This window comes from Sceloporus occidentalis, unplaced genomic scaffold, assembly GCF_023333645.1.
Source record: "Sceloporus occidentalis isolate IW3139 unplaced genomic scaffold, rSceOcc1.0.p SCAF_6, whole genome shotgun sequence".
NCBI lineage: Eukaryota > Metazoa > Chordata > Lepidosauria > Squamata > Phrynosomatidae > Sceloporus > Sceloporus occidentalis.
In genome coordinates this window covers 62,321,759-62,346,436 of record NW_028316986.1, presented here as the reverse complement: position 1 = coordinate 62,346,436, position 24,678 = coordinate 62,321,759, and the positions used below count along the sequence as shown (strand labels likewise).

The following is a 24,678-nucleotide window of genomic DNA, read 5'->3' as shown; positions in this document are numbered from 1 at the left end:
CCAATGTTCTTGAGAGAATAACATGTACGTTACTGATTCAGCAAGGAGAATCTTGCTGGAAGGTCATTTTTAAATATTATTTGTTAACCAAAAATTACAGAAGGACCACCTGGAACTGGAGATAGGACCTGTTCTTTTCATATTGAAATTCAACTAATAAATACTTGAATGGCATGCCACAATTGCCATTCCAGAATGATATTCAGAGCACAATGGAGAATATTCTAAATAATGATTTTCAGAAATATAAATATAGCCTTCACTTCCAAAATACAAATATAGCTTTTGCTTTATGGTTACTATAGCAGTCATAGGCTAAATGTCAGAGATCTCCTTTGATCTGCATTTTGTGAATAGAAGCTTTCAACTTGCCAGGGACAATTTGGAGCAGATGTTTCATTAATATGCTCTTCCTAAAACCCAAGCAAGTGAGAACATTGGATATTTATTTACTTTTTCCTTGTTGATAGGGCAATGATTCACATAACATATTTTTGTCATAGGACAATGGCATGTTTTGCCTTTTGCTGTCAAACAAGCCTATTTTCTTCAGAATAAATTTGCTTGCCTAGCATTTAGGAGGGACTGCCATTAAGGTGGAACTGGTTTTGAGAGATGGCACTTGGTAACACTGGAGATGTTTACTTATTTGTTAAGAGATCCCTGACCACCGCCAAATATTTTCTGCCATTTGTCCAGTCCTCTGCATAAACTTTGTTCTCCTTTGCTCTGCTCCTTGACAACTCCCATTTACAAATGAACAAATACCTTGACAGAAATACTGGGCTATACTTCTCTAACAGAACTCTTATCAAGGCTGATCCTGCAGTTTCAACCCTTGGGCTCTTATCACTCACCTTGCCCCTTTACCCTTGAAGGGAAGTAATAACTTTGTATATAAGTCTAAGGCATCATATGAAATGATTTGTAGGAAAGTAGCTGGAGAACCTGAAAGAGGGTTGGCACCATCAAGAACCCACTTTGGATCTGGTACTTGGGCCTCAAAGTGGCTGCTATTTTAGACAAGTGACTGTGTTGATTGATGGGTTCAGTGTGGCAAAACATGACCATTTCTCCTTCTCAGTTTTTAAATAAAAACAGTAAGACAGCAATTTTCTTCGTGCTGCAGAAATAATGCAGTGTTTGAAGACTATCTGCAATCAGGGCTTATTCTGAGCCAAATTTGTAATTCGTTTTGTGCAGACAACAGCATTTTTTGCACATGGAATAGCATTTTCTGTATGGAGAAAATAGATATTTCAATAGAGGATGACTAATTCCTGTGCAGAAAATGCAGTTGTACACATTTTATGCAGAACAAAACCCCACTTACAACTTTTTCTGTGATGAAAACAAAATATTCTGTGACTGAATTAATATTTCTGGATTGAAATATCACCTTCCATGCAACAAATGCTGTTTTCTGCAGAAACCAACCATGAGCAAATTTTGAGCAGAATACATTCTTCACTGCAAAAAAATCTCATCAGTCCAGGATTCTTCTCATCAGGATTTTCTGATATTCAAAAAACATGTTTTTGAATATTTTTGAATATTCTTTCCAGGCATACTTCTTCCTGAACCCCTGCATTTCCAGCTCCATAAAACCCAATTCAGTTCTTCTCCATTACTCTTTTCCAAACCAGCCCTGACTCTTTTTTCTGACTACTCCAACTAATTCTTTCACAGAGAAGCCTCTAGGTTCTATTCTTTTCTCCATAGCTGGCCACACAGCATTCTGTGAGCTGTGGTTGGCTGCCTCTACCCAAGCTTGCCCAGCTTCTCATATCACAACTTCAAATGTCATTCAATTTCCTTATCTTTCCTAGGATCCTCAGGAAACTCAGTTACATGTCCTTGTGATAAAAAGATGCAGTGAGAGGTAAAGCAGTTAATCTGTCCTTTCACTTGGTGATGCACTCACCCAGGTGTACACAGATCCCAGAAGAAGGAGGCTCATTTTCTGCAGCTGCAGAGCAGTGGATTCACACTACCAGAAAACTGATTTCACCTCAACATGAGGAACAACTTCCTGACAGTAAGAGCTGCTCAGCAGGGGAATATACACCCTCAGAGAGTGGTTGAGTCTCCTTCTTTGGAGGTTTTTAAACATAGGCTGGATGGCCATCTGTCAGGAGAGCTTTGAGTCTGTATTCCTGCATGGCAGAGGGTTGGACTGGATGTCCCTTGTGGTTTGTTCCATGTTTCTATGATTCTAAGAAGCAGAGGGCAGAAGAGAATCCTGTTGCAGTCAAAATGTAACTAATGCAAAATAAAGAGGGTTGCAGTCCATTTTCAAGGAAGAAGCAACCACCAGTCCAATTTTGCTTGCTGTTTTCTCAGAGCAGAGTTTAATGATGAAGACACCAGTTGAATTGAGCACTTGCATATGAAAAGTGATGGGATGGGAATGGATAACAATTTTATTCCTCTTTGTTCTTAAAGAAGAATTCCTCCATATTCAGGATGAAAAATTACTTGAGATTAACACTCATTTAGGTAGATGGAAATCTTAGATCCCCAGCATCATTATTACAATCATCACCATCATTATCATTGGAACATACACTCTACAATATTATTTACTGTTCTTGGGGTAACAGAAGCTGCATCCACACTGCAGAAACAATCCACTTTGACACTGCTTTTAACTGCTGTGGCTCAATGCTATGAATCATGGTGCAACTGCTTCTCTCAGTGTACCCTGCAAATGGAAGAGGGCTACAAGACCCAAATCTGCCTCACCACAGAAATCCTTCAGCTGGTGTGGTACCTGGCTTCAGAGATTAGTTTTGAGGGGTCACATTCACTCATCAGTGACAAACATGTATCTTACAATCTCATAAATATTGAAAAGGATGTCGACCAGAATTTTAAAAATAACCCTACAAGAAAAAGCAGCAAAGGAACAGAAAGCTAGCTTCCTGCCTCTTTATCCATTTTTAGAAATGTTCTCTTTTAGAGACTAGACTAGGGTCTAGATTAGACTAGATACTGTATAGTTTGATCAGAGACTAAGAATATCTGAAGAAATGAACAAAATTTTCTTCTCCATGACATTTTGGGACTTTTTGAACATTTTCATTTATGGCTTTTATGCAAAAACAACAACCACCACACACAGAGAGAGAATATTTTGCACAAAAAAAATACCTTGCTTTACCATTGTTATGCAAAAAAACCCCTACCAAAATGTGAACAATCCCACAGCAACTAGCACTGAAATAGGTATCATTATGTGTTTGAGGCATCCTTTCTCAATGTGAACAAGAAAGTGTGAAGAATGTTCTTTATATTAGAAATCAAGAAAAGCAGTAGACAGGGGACAAGGCTTTAGTTGTTTATTTAGGGATTTTCCATAAAATGCATTTAGAGCTGGTGGGAAGTGCTTTCTTCAAGGAACAGCTATGGTTATTTATTTATACATATACTAGTAATGTAGTTAGCTAAATACCCTGAGGGCATTAGATCATGGGAAAGAAGACCTACAGGAAATACCCTATATGTATGTGTATGTGCCTTCAAGTCACCTCTCAATGTATGGTAGGCTATATTCAGAGTAAGGCAATGACAAACCTCCTCTGAATAAATCTCAGTAAGAAAACCCTGTAATAAGTCAGAGTTGACTTCTTATCACATAACAACAAATATTAGAATTGTATCCTATCTTTTCCCAAGAAAATGGGGGTCAAGGTAGTTAACATTAATAAATTCAAATAGAAAAAATAAAACATATATGGTTGTGTTCATCTCCTTCAAAAGACAAAAATGCTTGCAAATTCCATCTAATACTGTTATAGAGACTAAGGCCTGGGACAGACCACCCCAAAAGGGTGGCCTGGTGGCAGTCTGGCAACAGCCTGTTTCCCTCCAGAAGGACACCGCAGCTGCCTAACTGTGCAGCATCCCTCCGGAGTAAAAAGAACCTGGAACAACCTTGTTCTTTTCCCATCACCAGGAGGACGTCACAAGTGTGCCAATGGTGCACTCGTGATATAAGCGACACGCAGCTACATGTATATTCTGAGTGTTGCCTATGTCAAAATGGTGGTGCCCATATGGATGGGATGCTGCCATTAGTCTGCCACCGTGCCGTGCTAGGGACCATGCAGTTGGTGTGTGGTCCCTAACCCTAGTATTGGTGGCAGCATGGCGCTTCAGGACCGTCTGTCCCATGCCATAGTTTTGATTTTAAAAACTCTGAATTTCAAAATGGGTACTGGGTTGAGGAAGACTATTCTAAATTTGCCAACAGAAGACAAGTCAATACCAATACTGCAAAAAATAGTGCTGGTATTTTTATTCTTCTTTCCAAGCTAAGGCAGAACTAATCTAACTCTGTGAAATCACTGTTGGAAACACTGACATCCTAGGAACTATGTGTAGAGATTTCATTAGAAGCCAGAATGTCAGGCTTAGGAGATGCATCATAAAACTTTAGTCCAGACTTGTAAACATGTTCTTTACTGAAGGGCGTGCTGCTCATTTTAATAGAGTGCATGGACCATCAGATCAGTAGAATTTGTTTATTGTAAAGCAGAATTGGAACAGAGCACTTACATCCTGAGAGTGCTGAGTGCAGGCTGAAGTGTGCTTCTTGTGCATTCATTTAGAAGTACTGGTCCTACCATTAGATATGATGAAGCAGCTGCCTCAGGAAGAAGATTTGGGGTAACATTAAAAAGCAGCAAGTGGTTATTTACATTGTCGCTTTGTTACTTATATAACAAATATCAAACTGGTACAAACTTATGTTCCAAAATAACTTGGTTGGCTTTAAATAGTATATACAAGTGGCTGGATAACACAATTCCCTGCTGTGCTTAGTTTAGAAAGGTTACTTTTTGAGAGTACCACTGCCATAACCAGCTGTTGATGCTGATAAGGTGATTCTGGCTGCAGCCTGAATAAAGAATCTTTCAAAGTTCTAAAATATATCCTCTGATAAAAGTACATTTGTTTTTATAGCGGTGAAAATGAACCATTAGTAGGTTATATGAGCAGAAGACATTCCTACTTACAAGTAAAAGTAAAAATGAGATATTTAGAACTAGAGTGCTGCAGTCTGAAAATAGGATCTATTCAAAATATGCCCATGCTTTGCATCTTTCAGTCTTTGCTCCAGTTCTGTCACACGCTGACATAAGAAGAACTTTTAAAAGTAGCATTAACATATAATTAGAACTTAAAGATTAATGGAATGATATTTTTAAAATAATGAATACCACAAACTTTACAGTTGGTGTCACAGTTGGCATGAAAAGAAAGATAGAGGGACTGTGACAGCTCAGATCTGTTCATATTAGGGTATAAACCTTTATTTTGTTTTCACATACAAAAAAGTAATCATGCTTTTCTCATCAGTTGGTAAGTTCCATCATATTGGTCCATGATTTTTCAAATGGCAAAAGAAAAAAAAATGAAGAAAAAACAGTTTTTTTTCTGAAATAAATGTGGGATTTCACCCCCACAAAACCATAAACAAGAACAGTGTGTTTTGTGTTAAATATACTGCTTCATGTGCAAAAATTTTGATGTTTGCATCCCAAACATGTATTTGCAAAAAAGAAAAAGAAGTCTGCATTGATTGTGTTAAGGGGTTTTGTGCAAACACATTTTCACAAAAAAGGTCCCAAAATGTGAAAAATCTAGCAGTTGTTGAACATTTGCCTGAATGTGTGTCTTGATGTGGTGAAACACCCCTTCTTGCCATATGCAAGAGTATGTTGCCTTCCTAATATGTGTAAAATAGCATATATGTAAAAACAATGGCTAGGAGACTGGGAGATTGTTACATAAACACAATTGTAGGAAACTGTTGACTTAAAGACTCAAGCACAACAGAAACATTGCCAAATAATGCTATGGCAATATATCTTGACTAATTACATTTCAATAACAACACTCTCTGTTAATGCTAGTATGAATTTTAGAAGTTGCTAACTAGAAGTTATGGGGAATTCTGGATGATATGGAAGAGCCAGTGTGGCATAGTGGTTGAGCATTTGACTATAGCTCTGGAGATGAGGGTTCAATTCCCTACTTGGTCATGAAACCCACTGGGTGACCTTGGGCAAGCTGCACTCTCTCAGCCTCAGGGGAAAGCAATGGCAAACTCTTACCAAGAAAAGCCCATCATAGCTTCACCTTAGGGTTGCCATAAGTCAGACGCAGTTTGAAGGCACATGACAACAACAAAAAACAAAGATGTTAAGGAGAAAAATCCACCCCCCATAGGTTTTCCCAAAAAATAAATGACTCAGTAATCAGACTTACAAATTAAGTCATGTTTACCTTCCAACGACACAAAACAAAATAAAGCACACTAAATTATAGATGCACATCTGTTGGACACCTGTTGCACATGTGTGCTATGATACATAGGCACCTTTCACTACTTGAGGAACTATAGCTTCTAAAAATGTGCTAAAATATTGTCTAGTTTGTCTCCTGGAATGAGTGTTTAAGTAAGTCATTGTAACCTAAATGCCTTGTAAACACCCTTCCTCTTTTCTGCAGATCATAATGTAGTGGCAGATGAGCGCTTATGCATGAATAGTAGGTTAGCACAGAGGATGCCTGCATTTAAAATTATTCTACCATGAAATATGTGGGATTACTACAAACCAGTCACAATCTTTCAGTCCCATCTACCCCACAGGATTAGTTTGCAGATAAAACGGAATAACTCCATAGAGGCCTCTTGAGTTGATTTTGGAAACATTATAATTTTGAACTAGCATAGCCAATGTGGTTCTGGAAGTTATAATCTGAAAAGTAATATTTCCAAACCATAACCATGAGATCCTTTGAGAGATGTGGTAATACAATTTAAAATCTATTAGCAACAAAAAAAAGTAACTTCTCTTGAAATCCAGCTGTTGGAGAGGTGATGAATCATTTTCATTGCAAGGGGGTTACCATTGTGCAAGACTGAAAATGGGTATGAACCTGTTGGTCCTCTTCCTTCTTGACCATCTTGGTCATTGTTCCTCTCATTCCCCTCTTCCACAGGCTAGGGCCTGAATTTATGCAGCAAGAAGCCTTTTCAACTCAAATACAATCTAGGACAATTGCCTTATTTTTGGACTAAAAAACCCCAGAATATTCCAGCCAGCATAACTAGAATGCTAGCCAGAGATGCAACTATGTGTGTGTGGTGGGGGGGGGGGGGAGGGGGAGGGGGCAAAATGTGACCCACCCATAACAATGAATGTAAATGAAATTTTTCTTCAGTTCCCAAATTTCTAGCATTCCAGAGAGTAACACACTGAAAATAGCTCATATCCAGAACTCTTATATTCATACCCTCTAACATTTCACAGATGAAAACCGGGACACATGTGGCCTAGGAGAATTAGTGTGGTAAAAATGGCAAAAGTTATTAATGAGGAAGAACAGACAAGCTAGAAGCAGCTGCAGCAGTTTGCTTTTTCCTGAGCCTCATCATGTGAAAGGCAACAAGGACATTAGGGAAAGGTAAGATCATGGGCTCTTTCCCTGCTCTCCTCCTTCTGTGATAATAATCACATGAGGGATGGGGACAATGATGCAACAGGACAATTGCGCTAATACAGATGGGGCCAACATAAAGCCAGATAAAAGGCACAAGGGAAAATTGCCAATAATGTTGTTTATCCTTTGAAAGCCTTAGAACAGTGATACCAGAATTGGCTTAATACATCTAACCTTGTTGACTCTTGGAAAAACCTCATAAGGTCTGATTATAGTTTACTTCAAAGACTTGGGGATTAAAAAAAGATTATGAAATTTTGAGATTCAGCCATCCTGTCCTTTGAAATTGTCATCTGACACTATCATCTACAAGAGTTTAGAAATGGAAAAGGACAACACATCCTATTGGAATTATTGGCACAATGCAGGACCACAATCTCTGTATAAGCATTCCAGTTAATCCTAGTTATTGGAACAAACCTGAACATTATATAGTCTCACGGGTAAACTAATACTAACTTGTGCTAAACAACTTGGCCTTGATTCACTCCATTAGAGACTAATTTCTTCATTAAATCTTTGTGTGTTGTTTTTTTTTTAAAAAAAAATACCTTCAGTATTATCTACAGAAGAATATCATAACCTGCAGCAAACAGTGTATTTTTAAGACTTCATCAGTGAGGATTTAGTTTGACAGTTAACAGTCTAGGAAAAAAAATCATGCTATTGCATCAGGCACATAGAAAAATGCAAACAGAAGACTGTGGGTTTCAGATCTTAGAATGGGTTCTCTGCATAAAGAATTAAAATATATCTAGTTCTAATGCTTTCCCAAGTGAAAGGAAAATCAGCCCCATTTAGTTTAAATAAGATAAATGCAATGCAAGCTATATGAAAATAAGTTATTTGTAGCTGCTAAGACATTAACACCATACTACACACTTTCAGTAGTGTGATCAGATATCTCAGTTCTGTGTCCTGAAAATCAGCAGGCTGTGAAACAGTATATATACATATCCTCCTGATATTTAAAAAAAGACCCTTTGCTGCTCAGTTGCTTGGTGCTTTGCAAAGATTTGTCCAGAGCCAAAGGAAACAGTTGAATAGATGGATAGTGCCATACAACCCCGTCTTGAATTTTGCACTAATCTCACCTGCAAGCAAAATAATGCTCAAAATTCTGCAGCATATACTCCATACATGGAGAGAGAAATTCCAAAGGTGCAATCAGGATTCAGAAAAGGAAGGGGCAATAGGGACCACACTGCAAACATATGATGGCTAATGGGGCGCACCAAAGAGTTCCAAAAAAGAATCAGCATGTGATTTATTGACTACAGCAAAGCATTTGATGGAATGCACTCAAAGACATGGGCGTGCCACTACATCTGACAGTCCTGATAAGGAATCTGTACTAAGGATAGGAGGCTACTGTCAGAACAGAATTTGGGGGAACAGAGAGGTTCGCAATAGGAAAAGGGGTCAGCAAGGCTGCATCCAACACCTTACTTGTTTAACTTATGTGCTAAAAACCTCATAAGAAAAGCAGAATTAGAATCAGAAAAAGGAGAAGTGAAGATAGAAAGAAGCAACATTAACAACATAAGATATGCAGACAACACCGTAATATTAGCAGAAGGCATTCAGGAATTGGAACAGTTAATGAGGAAGGTCAAAGACAAAAGTGCAAAAGCAGGACTGATGCTGAACATAAAGAAAACAAAAATAATGACCACAGAAGAAATACACAAATTCAATCTAAACAATGAGGAAATTGAAATAAAGAATTCCCATAACTAGGATCAAACATTGACCAGAATGGAGACTGCAGTCAAGAAATAAGAAGAAGACTAGGAATGGGAAGGGCAGCTATGAAGGAACTGGAAAAGCTACTGAAGAGCAAAGACATACAACTGAGCACTAAAGTCAGAAGCATTCAAGCCATTGTATTCCCAATTATCATGTACGGATGTCGGAGCTGGACAGTGAAGGAAGCAGACAGAAAGAAAATCAACTCATTTGAAATGTGGTGCTGGAAAAGAGTACACTCAGCTCTCCTTGTCCACAGATTTTTTTTTTTTAATCTACGGATTCAAATCCTGTGATCCCATAGGATGGAGTCATGGCAGTTAAATCAGCATCAAACTGTATAGATTCACCCTCAGCCTCAGAGGATGGTAAAGGCAGCCCTCACCCCCTGAACTACTATTGCCAAGAAAAAGCCATGATAGCTTCACCTTAGGGCTACCGTAACTCAGAAATTACTTGAAGGCACACAACGACAACATTGTCACAATAACCTTTACATTTAAAAAAATATACAGATTAGAAAGCCAAGGCTGAAAGTTGGTGGTTTAATTAAGGCCAAAAAACTGGGTTAGCTCTACTTGAACCCAGTTCTCTCAGCTCAACCCACATTTTTTTTGAAAAATAGCATTGATTTGAAAACCATTATGGGTTTTCTACAGAAGATATCTAAAAAGAAAATTTCAAGAGAAGAAAATAGGAAAGGGTAGGGGAAGGGCAACTGAAGGAAAAGCACCTCAAATGAAACCATGATCTGGTTTGCAATAATATTTTACTGATAGTAATCACAAATAGTGCTGGATATAAAATGCCATCCTCTATTATTGTATAAGTGGGACATTTTGGGATACTTTGAAGTGTGGGCAACTTACCATGGCAGAAGGTGACTTATCCTAAAGAAGTCAACCAACAATTCTCATTGGTTACAGAGCAGCCCAATGAGAAAGGCATCACAATAAAGCATCATTCCTAGGGGCACTATTCATTTTACAAGAAAGATGGCTGCCCTCAGTGGTGTGTGGGCCATCTCTCTCTGTATCATCCAGGCAATGAAAATCCTATTTTGGCCCAGAATTAGTTAGTTCCCTAGAAAGGCATTCTTATGTATCAAGGCTCAGTTATCGGCTCAGTTATCAGCACAGAAGTGAAATTACTACTTATTCTTTAGTTTATTCAAAATATTTGTATTTCACTACTTAATCATACTGATCTTTGCAATAAGGAATAGTTAAATAAAATTAACTCTAGCAGTTAAAACAAACAATGACAGTCTAAAAACCTGGGAACAAAAATTTCAGTGTCATATAACATAGAAAGAGCATTCTAGAAGAATCATTATTCTATTTTTCTTCTGTTTTAAAAATGTCTCTGTACATAGAAACCATGGTTGTATGAATCCTTCTGGGGTTTCTCTTTTATTTTGGAACAAATCTTCTGCTCACAAACAGAGTGCTCTGCTCAAGTAGGACTCCTTCCATTAGCAGAAGACTTCTTTCACTAATGGAAGCTCACAGCCATCTTCATCCTTCAACTTTATTTTCCTTACTTCAAATTTCACTTGGAGTAAGGTGGTCTTATATTTTGATTTGGCCAATTGTGTCTTTAGTTAATTGACACTTCTGGTGGCACAAAGCAGGACAGGAAGTGATACTGAATTAAGATTCTTTCATTATCACCTTGAGGGGTCACAGGATGAAAGATCTGGCCATTGAACCATCATGTGACTGAAGACTAGGGTTCTCAGAATGAAAACTGGAGAGGGCTCCTATATTTTTAATGACTGTGTGGAAGAGGGAATGTCAGCAAGTGTTGCTTGTTCATAGAATCATAGAATCGTAGAGTTGGAAGAGACCACTAGGGCCATCCAGTCCAACCCCTCTGGTTGCATGTCCTGCTGAAATTCTCTCTTCTACCTAATCACTGAAGGTACAGCAGCCTTGTCCAATTTTCAGTCCTATTGGAGGAGGAAAGGGAAGCTATACTTGAATTTGGACACATTGTCATGATATGTTGTGACTTTCAAGGTCCCATCAATATACCTGCTTCGGAAGTGGTTAGGACAAGACAAAAGATTCCCACTCAGTCCCACTTTTGATGTGTGGCTTTGCTCACTTTACAGGTTGAATAGCAGGAATAAAACCTCTTTACTTAGTTGAAGATTAAGTGGCCTCCACATCTATTTGAAGTTAGTTGTATTGGGCTCTGTTCTGGGTCCCTTTCTGTTTTCTCTCTACACACTGTCCTTAGGAAAACTCATTAGCTCTCTTGGCTTTTCCTACCATCTGTATGCCAATGACACCCAGCTGTCTCTTTCCGCCCCTGACCTTTCTCCAAGGCTTGAACAGCAAGTTTCGTCTTGCCTCACAGCTGTCTCGCAGTGGATACACCATCGGCGTTTGAAGCTCAACATGTCCAAGACGGAGCTTCTTGTCTTTCCTCCTAAGCCCACCCTTCAACTCTCCTTTTCTGTCTCTGTGGACAACATTTCTATTCAACCAGTCCAGCAAGCCCGCAGTCTTGGTTTTATCTTTGATTCTTCTCTGTCGTGTATCCCTCAGTTCCAGACCACAGCCAAAGCTTGTAGATTCTTTTTGTACAATATTGCCAAAATCCGACCATATCTCTCCGCCTCTACTGCCAAGATCCTGGTCCATGCCCTAGTGATCTCACGACTTGATTACTGTAATGTCCTCCTGGCTGGGCTTCCTCTTTCTCACCTCCGTCCTTTAATCTCTGTTCAGCATTCAGCTGCACGCATTATCACTTCCACCCACCGCTCTGACCACATCTCTCCTGTGTTGGCATCCTTTCACTGGCTCCCTCTCCCCTTCCACATTCAGTATAAGCTCCTGCTGTCCACGTTTAAAGCCCTCCATGGACTGGCCCCTCCTTACTTATCAGACCTTCTTTCTCCTCACCTTCCCACCAGGGCCCTCCGTTCTGGTAGTCAAGGTCTGCCGTCTCAGCCCAGGGTTTCCTCTGCCCCATCCCGGATTCGCCCCTTTTCACTTGCTGCCCCTCACTCCTGGAACCTTCTTCCCCCACAAGCAAGAGCCATCACTTCTTTAACCAGCTTCAAAACAGAGTTGAAAACCATCCTGTTCAGGGAAGCCTTCCCAGGCATTGCATAATTGTCGCTTACTATATGATGTTCTTTTGGTGCCTGTTTATCAAACCATTTCCTGTATTGCTATGTACTGTATATGCATTATCCTACTTGAGAGTATATATTTTCCTTGGAAAATGATTAACCATCCATTATGAAGCCAAGCCCTCCCTCCAGTCCATCTGCCTTGGTCCAGGCCTTGGAGGTAGAGAGGAACTGCTGGACTTCTTACCCTTTCCCTCCACCACTCCCTTCTCCTTCTGTGTCATGTCTTTTTAGATTGTAAGCCTAAGGGCAGGGAACCGTCTAACTAAAAATATCATATGTACAGCGCTGTGTAAATTTACAGCGCTTCATAAATAAAGGTTAATAATAATAATAATCACTCCCTGTAGTGTGCGGTATTCTACCCATTTAATGCCCCTTATCTTCATTTTTGATGGCTAGGCAATGAACTAGGGATCACAGAAAACCTGTACAATTTGGTAGCCCAAGAGAATGACTCCCATTATGCTTTTCATGATTATTGTGACTTTTTAAAATTTTCCCATTTTCATAGATTCTGGAATCCTCTTCACAATAATACCAGGAGGAAGAACAATCTTAAATCATTACTCAAAAGCATAAACAGAAAAAGGGTTCAATAAATTAAAATAATGCATTTACCTGGATCTTCTATAGACAAATTCTTTGTTAGCCACTGAACAATGTCTGAACCTAGAAAGAAAATTACTATGTTAATAAAGTGCATACACTAGATTTCAGTCATGTTTGAATTTTAAGTAATATTTTTTTAAAAAAATCAAATAATTTGATTTCTGGAGAGAAGCCATTTTTCCAAAATCATGTAAAGCTGCAGACCAATGCACACAAACCTGGGATTGAGTCCTATTGAGTGAAATGCAGCTAATGGTAGGGCTGTATGTTTGTGTGTGTTTAAAATAATCTTTCAGCCCATTTGTAAAAGACGAAAGGGATCGTCCCAAATTATTGAAAATACTGAAAAAATGTATCATCTTCTCAGACCTTGGATTGTTTTAGTAAAACATTAAAGTTTCAAGGCCTTCCAAGGTACTGATATTGGCCAGAACCAGACAGAGTGGGAAAGCTGGCTTATGCTCAGGGTTTCCTGCTGTACCACTGGCTCTCACACCAGCCCTACTGACACACAACCTCCACTTCCCCCTTCTCCTTCAAGGAAGGACCCACCATAATAGAGATTCTGCATAATTATGTCCCCACCCATTCCATCACAAACATGTGCATATGAGCACATGGATGTTCTGTCAGCAGCTGCTACTCAACCTGCATCCCACCCATTGGACACCTTGTGCGGCTGGCAGCTCAATTGCACAATTGACTGACTGCCCACATGGCATATCAGTGATAACACGGAGCCCCTTTCTCCCTATCCCCCATGTCCCCCTGTTGGATGATCTAGTTCGTTAATGTTGTTAATAAACCCAGCACATTGTCAGTAACCTGACATGTTTGTCATGGGTTAGTGGTGCAGCAGCCCACTTGTGCAGCTGTGTGATCACTTCACAGGAAGTCACAAAAATAATTCTGGTCAGCAAAGGCACTGGTGGCTTTTCCAGCCCAGGCTGCCTGCTCTTGACCACTTCCACACCAGCACATAGTCTGCACATAGTCTGGTATGATAGTTCACTCTTTCCAGCTTAAGACAGAAGCTCTCTTTGTTAATAGCTTATTTGGTTATTGTGGGGTGGGGTGGTGTTATCCACCCTGCACATTTACAGCATTTTGATCATGCTCTAAGTGTCATAGCTCCATCCTACAAAATCCTAGGATTTATAGTTTCTCGCTTCTTCTACTTTTGGCTAAGATCAAGTAGGTGGGTGTAGCTTGGGCAAGTATGGTTAGAACTCTTTGCTAAAGGACTCTAGTGAAATAGTTTTAGTGCTGTAGCACTACAGAATTCTAAAGACCTCCCCAAACTACAAATCCCAGCTGCTCCAAATTGCAAAACACAGGACATGGCACTTAAAAGTGGAATCAAACGGTTGTAACCGCATAGTGTGGCTACCTTATATCCATCCATCCATCCATCCATCCATCCATCCATCCATCCACACACACACACACACTACTTGGACTTTTTTTGCTTCTCTCTCTATTTTCTTTTCAAGAATGATCTGAAAAGTTGTCTTCCTCAGTTTGATCCATCTTACGTTTGTTACCAAGAGAAACAATACTTTCTTGTTAACAGGTATATCATTTCTGATCCCTATATAAATGATCCCCCCCCCCCCCCGGTTTGGTTCCGCTTTCTTCTAAAATGTAAGTACAATGTCTGTACTTACTCTAGAATGTTAAGCCACTTCCATTAGTCCAAAGCGGGTTTTTTATGTTGTTATTTTTAGACCATGTACAAAACTATCTCTTTCTTCCCTGGAGGTGGCCCAGCTCTGATGTATCAAATGAGTGCAAATTATCACAGCTCAGTTGCATGGAAGACAAGAAAAAGAGAGGAGGGGAAAGGGGTAGAACTGGGAAGCCCAACAGCAGGCTGTGTTACAAAGGCTATTTGATTAGCCTTCATTAGTGGTGTCACAACAGTGGCATGTTTTCACATTTCTTTCGTTCTTCCCAAGTTATGTCCCACACATAAGCTAAACTAATCTCTTTCTCTAAAAAGCATCAGTAACACCATGCAATTTGCACATCGGTAGGCTCTTCCACAACACACTCACAGCTGCTTGTGACTGTTAATTTTCCTAAAATAAGGTGTTTTAGTCACCAAGGGATGTTTCAACTAGTAGCCACATTTGTAATGTTGAGGCAGCTCTCAAAGGACAGCATCATACACACACACTGGTATGAGAGACTACTGACTGTAACACCCAATCTTCAGTTACCATTTTCAGAGACATTCTGTATCTGACTACCAGTTCATATAATCAGAGTTACAAAGAGTGGGAGATGCTACTATCTGACCTCCCTGAGACGTAGGAAGCTGGCTTATACCAGTATACCAAGGGATCTTGCAGCACCTTTGAGAGTAACTGAATCAAAGAAGCTGGTATCATGAGCTTTTGTGGACTTGAGCCTACTTTTTCAGATGCATGTTTGGAGGTGCAAGTCTATGAAAACTCATGCTACCAGCTTCTTTCTTTCAGTTAGTTCCATGTGTGCTACTATATCCCTTTACATATTGATTTTCCAGACTAACATGTCTATGTCTTTGCCTTATACCAGGTTAGGCTTTTTGTTAATCAGACCTACCAGGATAGGCAGCATAACTCTAAGATTTCTGAAGAGAATTTTTGCATTCTCTTCTGCATCTAGCTAGAGTTTGCAGGAATTGAATCTTGCATTTTGTGCATGTAATGCTTGTGTTCTACCATGGAGTTATGGTCTCTCCACAGTGCAAGGCAACTATCTGCAGTCATGTACTTATGCTTCCTTTAATGTTATTACTTATTGTCAGTTGCACTGGGTTGCAAATGTTTCACGTAGAAGTCTAGGAGCTTTTCACATTTCATAAGTCATATTAAAGTCAGTGGCCCTCAGAACCTAGCATATATACTCAAATACAAGTCAACCTCATGTATAAGTCAACGGCAGGTTTGGAGGCCAAAATTATGGATTTTGAAATGACCCGTGGATAAGTTGAGGGTAAAAGTTAGGGGCATGTCATGAAGGATGTAAAGGATGAAGCAAAGGAAAATAATGCCAAAGAACTTGCAAAATCCCAACAAACATAACTATTTGTGCTCATACAAAAGGCTGGAGGGATGAGAGAGTACTAGACTTATACATGACTGTATACAGTAAATGTTTTGCAAGTTAGTCTTAAGAAAAAGTAGATCAGTGCTTGAGATGAGCCTGGAAAGTATCCCTTTTCACCCCAGTACGGCTCCTAGAATCCCTCGGCCATTACCAGTTGTATCACCATAGATTCTGGAAGCTGTAGTCCAAAAAAGTAACACTTCTAAGCTTTAGGCTAAATCAAGCTGGCACAGGAAATTGCTGTAATCCTGGGAACAAAAGTAACATTAGTTCCACTCTTGTTCTGCAATTAATCATTTCTAGTGGCACCCACTGCTACACTCTAGTGCCCAGGTTATGTTCATTATATATCTCAATATAAATAAAACATCTTTTATTTTTTATCCAATGCACATTGGATTTTATATAGTTACTCTAATAAATAATAATAAATTTTTTATTTATACCCCGCCCTTCCAAATGATCAGGGCGGCTAACAAAATGCACCAAAGTGCAAACAAGATACAAAATTAAAAACACACATTAACAACAACAACAATCCTTAAAAACAATAAAAAACCCCTAAGCCCAACCTCACGGCCACGAGAGAGGAGGGAGGCCCACAGGATGTTTAGTCGGGGAATGCCTGATTAAATAGGAAGGTTTTTAAGCCCTTCCTAAATTGGGCCAGGGTGGTAGATGAGCGGAGCTCCGTGGGCAACGTATTCCAGAGGGCTGGGGCAGCTGTGGAAAAGGATCTTCTGGCAGTAGCAGCCAACCTAGCCCCAGGCACCTTCAGGAGTTGCTGCCCAGATGTTCTGAGGGTGCGAGGCGGAATGTACGGGGAGAGGCGGTCCTCCAGGAATCCTGGGCCCAAGCCATTTAGGGCTTTATAGGTAATAACCAACGCCTTATATTGCGCTCGGAAGCGAATGGGCAGCCAATGGAGATCTTTAAGCACGGGTGTTATATGGCTGGTCCTGGAAGCACCAGTGACCAGTCGTGCTGCCATGTTCTGCACCAGTTGCAGCTTCCGAGTTTGGTATAAGGGTTGCCCCATGTAGAGTACATTACAGAAATCCAGTCTCGAAGTTACCAGAGCATGTACAACAGTTTCAAGGTCCCTCTGAGCCAGGTATGGGCGCAGCTGGCGAATCAGCCGAAGCTGATAACAGGTACTCTTGACCGTCGCATTCACCTGAGCAGTCAGGTGAAGGGAAGAGTCAAGAAGCACCCCCAGACTGCGCACGGAGTCCTTCACGGGGAGCGTGACCCCATTCAGGACAGGTGGAACCACCGTCATTCCTGGTCCAGGGGAACCTATCACTAGTACCTCCGTTTTTTCTGGATTAAGCTTGAGTCGGTTTTCCCTCAGCCAGCCCATTACTGACTCCAGACAGGCCACGAGAGGAGAGACGCCATCCCTGGTCACTGCATCAGTCGGAGACATAGAGAAAATAATTTGGGTGTCATCAGCGTACTGATAACCCCGCGCCCCATATCTCCGGATGATCTCTCCCAGCGGTTTCATGTAAATGTTAAATAGCATGGGGGACAAAATGGCTCCTTGAGGGACCCCAGTATTAAGGGCCCGCTCGCTGGAGCACACGTCCCCCAGCTGCACCATCTGGGACCTCCCAGAGAGGTAGGAGCGGAACCACTGGAGCGCAGTGCCCCCGACTCCCACCTCAGCCAGGCGCCCCAGAAGGATACCATGGTCTATGGTATCGATACCATGGTCTAGATTATTTCTATAGAGGTTATTTCCTTTAATGCTGCTAAGGCACCACTTTTCTGCAGACAGCACATGTGTAATTAAAACAGTGATGTTCCCCACACATTAAGGGCTACATTTTTCATTTTGAAAATAGACCTGTTCATGCCATCAACAAGATTCTACTATATGTGTTCTCTGAACTCATTTCCATTCAGAAAAAGGTCCCAATTCTCCCTTAAATTGTCCCTTTGATTAGTAGCTTCCTCGTTATCACTATCATTTAAATTGACTTCTGTCTTTATAATTAGTTACATTCTATTTGCCCCACCAGGTTTCCTAAGTTAACCTCTGATTAGTTTCCATTCCTTGCCTTTTGTGTGACTTTATTTTCCGATTTCTTTTGAAGAAGAGCAATTGCTCAGTTATTTTACTGTGGTTCCTACAATTTTGTCACTGCAATAATAAATTAAATAATTACAAGGCAAGTCCTTTGGAATTCAGTGGGAAATACAGAAAGAAAATGCATATCTCCTCAGAAGTAAACTCAATTGAATTATTGAGGCTAAATACATATGGAAGCAGTTGACCAGTTAAGGACCAATTCAGTGGTGGCAGGGCCATTTTAATCAACAAGGAAGCAACTGATTTCAATGTCCAGGACCAAAGGAAAGTAATTAATTTAATCGCCAGTAGTCCTGAAAATCAGCAATAGTTCTTTGCCTGTCCACAGCTGACAGATTTCCACTGTGCTTGAGATGTGGAAAAATATTTTACGATAATTCAGATCTTAGAAAAGTTGGAAGGACAACCTATTGGAAGGAATAGTCTGGCAGTGATGTCACCTAGATTCCACTTGAAACTGAGTGAATAAATTATGTTCATTCTGGAGAAAACAATTAATTTAGAAGCAAGATCGGAAGATCAGAAGGTTGGCAGTTCAAGGCCCAGGTGCTGCATAATGGAGTGAGCTCCTGTCACTAGTCCAAGCTTCTGCCAACCTAGCAGTTCGAAAGCATGCACATGCAAGTAGATAGACAGGTAACACTTTTCAGTGGGAAGGTAACAGCATTCAGTGTAGTCATGCTGGCCACATGACAACCAGAGCAGTCCTTGGGCAATGCTGGCTCTTTGGTTTAGAAACAGAGATGAGCACCGCCCCCTATAGTTGGTTATGAATAGACATTCATGTCAAAGGAGTACCTTTACCTACCTTTATGCCACGGATGGGAAATATGTGGCCCTCCAGATTTTCTTGGACTCCAAAACCTCTAATCTTTCACCATTGGCTATACAGGCTAGGGCTGATTGAAGTTGCAAGCTATGCAAAACCAACTATACTAGCTACCACTGATGAGTGGGTACTGTATTCCCCACTCCTGAATTAAGGCCTGAACACAAACATATTGCAGAAGATGACAGATCCACTGCTGAAATCAACAGAGCCCCATTATGTTGGCTATTGTTCAACTGAGCACCTGTTAGGTGGGTATCATTGGATGAACACAGTGCTCCTTCTCCCCTTCTCTGCCTAATAAATTTAGCAAGGCTTTCAGAGCTGTCAATATTCCTAACATTTGTAGTGGCCCAGAAGCCCTACACATATCACTTTGGATGCTGGATAAGATTTCCAGGTCAGCAGCATCCCATTCACTTTATGGTATCATAGGGTTGAACCCTTGTGAAGTTACAGACGCAGACATGGCAAGAGTTGGGAGATGGATCAGAACTGCTTCTGGTAATGAAAGGCATTGAAGGCAATGAGCCCATAATTTTGGTAAAAACTGACTAACAAAATAATATGGAAACCCAGACATTTTGGTGGCAAAATATATCCATCATCTGCAGCAGGGTCACACAATGGGGCCAAGTGCATACCCCCACTCTGTCTCTGTCTCTCTATCTCTTTCTAGTGCCTTCCCCTTATGCCTAGAGTTTAGTGCCCTGTCACAAGTGCTGCATCAAACCTTTGTACTCAGCCAGATAACCCTGATGCCAACTGGAATGGGTGCCTAGAGAGGCACAGAAATTCCCCAAGACTTCAGCTGGCATCCTGAGACATTATAACACTAGTGCTGGACATGACATGTTCAGAACTACCAGCTGAACTAACTGATCAGAATTTGAATCAAGAGCTTCTTGAGCTGTGTGCTTTGTCTCTCTGGTGGTAAACTACCTGAGGTTATACAAGCAAACACTTGTCTCCCAGATCCCAGTATCACTCAACTTCTCAGTCAGCCCACTGTTCCAAGTGGCCTTAACTATAAGTATTTCCATGTCACTTCTGATCTCCAGCTGAAACTTCTGCTCCACTTATTTTAGATTTTGGTCACTGCTTTTCAGTTCCCACATCTTGCTTCTTGGGTCTAATACTTAGTTTTACTGCTCCATGCAACTGATAACTGTGTTCAGACTAGGGATGGAAGAATATTTAAAAATATTTATAAAATGATTGAAAAACATATTTCACAAATGTCAAGAAACCCCGATGAGGAGACTCCTTGACTGACCAGAATTCTTACCATTTGGGATTTATTCTACACAAAATGTACACTGTGGAGAAAATAGTTCCTGCACCAAAAATTGCTATTTTCTACACTAAAAAATGCACAATTTTTACACAGAACAACTTTCCAATGACAGCATTTTCTGCACAGGAAAAAGCATTTTATTATGCTGTTGCCATTATTATTGTTGTTGTAAATGTTATTATTTTCTGCACAAAAAAAATCTAAGAATTTGAGCAGATTAAGTAAACAGTCTTCAAAAACTACACAATTTTTGAAGATTTTCTTGTTGTGGGAGATACTAAAAACACTTTTTAATCCTCTTTTCTTTTCTTTTCTTTTCTTTCTTTCTTTCTTTCTTTCTTTCTTTCTTTTTTTTTTTTTTTTGAGAACTAAATGAGCAAAGAATTGCATCATTATTTCAAACTGTCAACTGACTGTGATTTGAGCTGTTGTGCTGTAACTCCTGTTCCACCTCCAGTGAGCCTAGCCAGCTGGCTATAACCTAACCCTAAGCACCAGCCTGCAGATGCCTATTTCGAGTCCATCTCAGCAGTGGCCTTTCTGACTCAGGAACAATGAGTGCCTTAATGGATAAAGCAAAACAAACCTGGTCCACTTCAAACAAGCCTAATGAAGCTCTGCTTCTTTTCACTGGCAGCACAGCTGACATAGCTTAATAACTAATCTGGTTGTTTTCCTTTTTTCTAAATGTCATAACATTCTGCAAGAGGTCAGTGAAACAACAGGTGAACTTTAAATGTGTGCAGAGCAAATTTGGTTAAATTAGCTAATTTTCATGCTACTTAAAATGAACATGAGCCAGCTGTCTTAGGTGTTTACTGTAATAACCACACAAAATTGAAAGCAGATAGTACGAATGATTTCTTTATCAGGGGAACATGGGACAGCCTGCTTACATGCAAATATGAACAACAAAGAAGGGATGGCCAAGAGGATTTCATATTTAGAAGCCTTTTTCTCTGTGATATATATATATTCCTAGTGATCATCTCTTACATACTTGAAGTATTCTCTCTGCCACAATTATTGTCATCAACTTTATCGTGAAGTTAAATAAATAGTCAGAGGCTGCATCTGTACTGCAGAAATAATCCAGTTTGGCACCACTTTAACTGCCATTGCTCCATACTATGGAATTCTGGAAATTGTAGTTTGTTATGGCACCTGAGCAAAAAGCACGGGTGTCAAAACAAACTACAATTCTCACAACTCAACAGCATGGGGCTGTGGCAATTTAAGTGGTGTCAAATGAGATGATTTCTGCAGTGCGGATGCAGCCAGAGTAAACTGGATTATTTCTGCAGTGTGGATGCAGCTAGAATAAGAATAAGCATTTGTCTTCTACAAATGTGTCAAATGTTCTATATCGGGGGTGAACTGAGTATGGTTCAAGGATCATATACACCTTCCCAAGTAGTTCTGTGTATTCTTTCTCATCAACTGTTGCCCTCTTGTTGCCTGGCTGCACCCCTTTGACCCCATTCTGGTGTTTCTCAGCCAGAACTGTCCAGATTTTCACCTATAAAATGTTGGAAGATGCCCCTTGAGACAGTTCCAGAGGCATATCCCTCACCAAAAAGGTGCCATAGGTGAACACCAAATGCCTCCATTCTCTCCCTACGACCTGCCAAAACCACCCTAGGTGAAAAGGGGAGAAAATTCCCACCTGGACCTGAAGTAACCAACAAACTTACACTATGCTAGACGTAGGAGGTTGGGTCAAAAATTCCAAAAGGCTGGAGGGTGAAGGGTGGTAGAGCCTTATTTAACCTCAGTTCTGCCCTTCAGTTTTTCAAACCTTGGTGGGAAACACCAAGGCATCCATTAATGTGGCCTCTCCCATAGGAAACTATAAAACTCTTCTCCCTCCTACCATGCAAGCAGTGAGGAGGGGAGATAAGTATTATATACACACACACTACTGTTCCACATTCAAAGGCTTGCCTCAATAAAATGTATTCATCTGGAGGAAAGACAGCAGCACAGGGGCCAACTGGACCTTTCACAGAAAAGTCTTCCAAAGCATGGGAGCAGCTATGGAGAAGGCTCTCTTCCGTGTCCTAACCAAACATGCCTCTGATGGTGGTAGGACTAAGAGAAAGCCCTCCTCTGCAGATCTTAAATCTTGTATAATTGTATAACACCAATTTCTGTGTTGTCTTTTCTGTAGCCTGCACAGACAGACAGGAACACAATCATTACAGAGCAGAGATCTCACCAGAAAAAAAATTTGAGCCCCAAAGTGCAGAAAATAATAAATGCTCAACAATTACAGTACACAATTGACATTCATTTTCCAGGGAATCAAAATGCTGGCATAGGGAAATGTCTTTGCCTCCCTTACAACTTGCTGAATACCTCAGCATGACATCTGCTTACACTTTGTGGTTTGCCCCAATAAAGAGACAAGATTGAAAGTACAGAATAATTTTGGAGGAATTATTAAAGAAGACATTTAAATTGCACTTGGAACTAGTTTCTTTCATCTTCCACAGCAGATGATACAGTCAAAAACTGAAATGAGACAAACCTCAAGAAGTGTCTAAGGCCACAATCCTTTTCTATTCAAAAATCAGGAGCCCCTTCACACTACACAATTATAGCAATGTGATTCCACTCTAGTTGCATGACTCCATCCTAGGGAATCCTGAAGGTCTGTAATTTGAAGAGGGTTTAATGCTCTCTTGATGATGATTGTAATGCTCCCTCTTAAACTGCACATCTCAGGATTCTATAGGATAGAACCATGAAAGCTAAAGTGGAATCATAGTGCTATAACTGAGTTGTGTGAATGGGCCCCTAGAACCATTTGAATTCCTAATGTGCCACTATCCAATAATCCTTTCACTAATAAATAGCTGACTTCTGTTTGTGTCAGTCATCACCAAACAGTCCTGTTTTATAGGAGATGGTATTTTACTGTGGAAGTATAATGACTCACCAACTTACTACAGTGGAATCATAGCTCTGTAACTGGCAGTGCAAAAAGCACCTGAGATCCATTGTGTTCAATGGGCCTCACTCCCAGGGAAGCATACAAAAGATTCCAACTTTTTTAAAAAATAACACTATTTTTCAAACATTTGAGAGTGTTTGTTATTCCCCATGCATTTCAACATTAATGTGGCTAACTCTTCATGTGAAAGAACTGTAATTTTTTGTCTCTAGCCTAAGAACCTTTCTTATTAAAATAGCACATGCCAATAAACAGGCTTTCTGCATCATCTTGGTTTGTCAGTTTTATAAAACTGGTGCTGCACTTTCTTCTCACCTGCACCACTCCATAATAGCATGTCCTCCCTTTGTTCTTTGAGAGAAGAACAGAAACGAATACTTCTTGGCTTCCGGCTTCAATATCATACTATGCCACCACTAAGGCTGTAGCTACAGGTGGGTTGTTGTTGACTGCCTTTGAGTCAATCTTGCCTCATGATAATCCTGCCAATGTGATATGTCCAAGTCTTCAAACACTTTGCTCAGCTCCTGCAGGCTCAGGCCCATAGCCTTCCTGATTGAGTCTAAACATCTGGTAAGTTTCACCACTGGTGCTGGCGAAACTTTGAGAATAAACTCTTCTAGAACATGGCCACGTACCCAAAAAAAACCCACAAAAAACTACACCTAGCAAGTGGCCTTCCTTTCTTTTTACAGCCCTCCATCTTTCCCAGTATTGTAGTCTCTTATAGTAAATCATCCCTTCTCATGAGATAGCCCAAGTATGACAGCTTCAATTTAGTCGTCTTGACTTCCAGAGAGTGTTCAGGCATGATCTGTTCTAGCACCCATTTTTGAGCCATCCATGGTAGCCTTAGCACTCTTCTCCAGAACCCCATCTCAGATGAGTTGATTTTCAATGGCCTGTTACAGACTGCCAAAATAAAGCTGCTTCGGGTCTCTTTGGAGGTATGCTATTTAAATGATGCATGTACCCTAAGAATCCGGAAGCTACACCAAAGCTGCACTCCAGTGCTTAGGAATGGAGTATGGCTTTGGCACAACCTCCGGACTCTTAGGACCCATGCATCATTTAAATAGCATACCTCCAAAGAGACCCGAAGCAGCTTTATTTTGGCAGTCTGTAACAGGCCTGTGTATCTGCTTTCTGCACTGTCCAGCTCTCACATCCATACATGGTGATTGGAAATAGGATTGCTTGGATTATCCTGACTTTACTGGTCTATTGTATATCTTTGCACTTTGGAATCTTGTTTAGTCCTTTCATAGCGGCCCTTTCTATTCCTAGTCTTCTGATTTCTTGACTGCAGTCTCCATTCTGATAAATGATTGAATCAAAGTATGGGAAATCTTTAACTATTTCAATTTCCTTGTATCTA

At 40.3% G+C, this 24,678-nt stretch overlaps 1 protein-coding gene across 11 annotated transcripts in view; it reads right to left on the bottom strand.

Moving 5' to 3' along the window:
- RGS7 (regulator of G protein signaling 7) overlaps positions 1-24,678 on the bottom strand; it is a 229,671-nt gene that overhangs the window by 61,767 nt on the left and 143,226 nt on the right. For 9 of the 11 annotated variants that reach the window (XM_089529835.1, XM_089529839.1, XM_089529836.1 and 6 more), the window contains exon 4: positions 13,034-13,084. The exons of the other annotated variants lie outside the window; for them this stretch is intronic. In XM_089529835.1, coding sequence (XP_089385961.1) covers positions 13,034-13,084 — 51 coding nt within the window. The remainder of the gene's footprint in view (positions 1-13,033; positions 13,085-24,678) is intronic. 11 annotated transcript variants of the gene reach the window in all.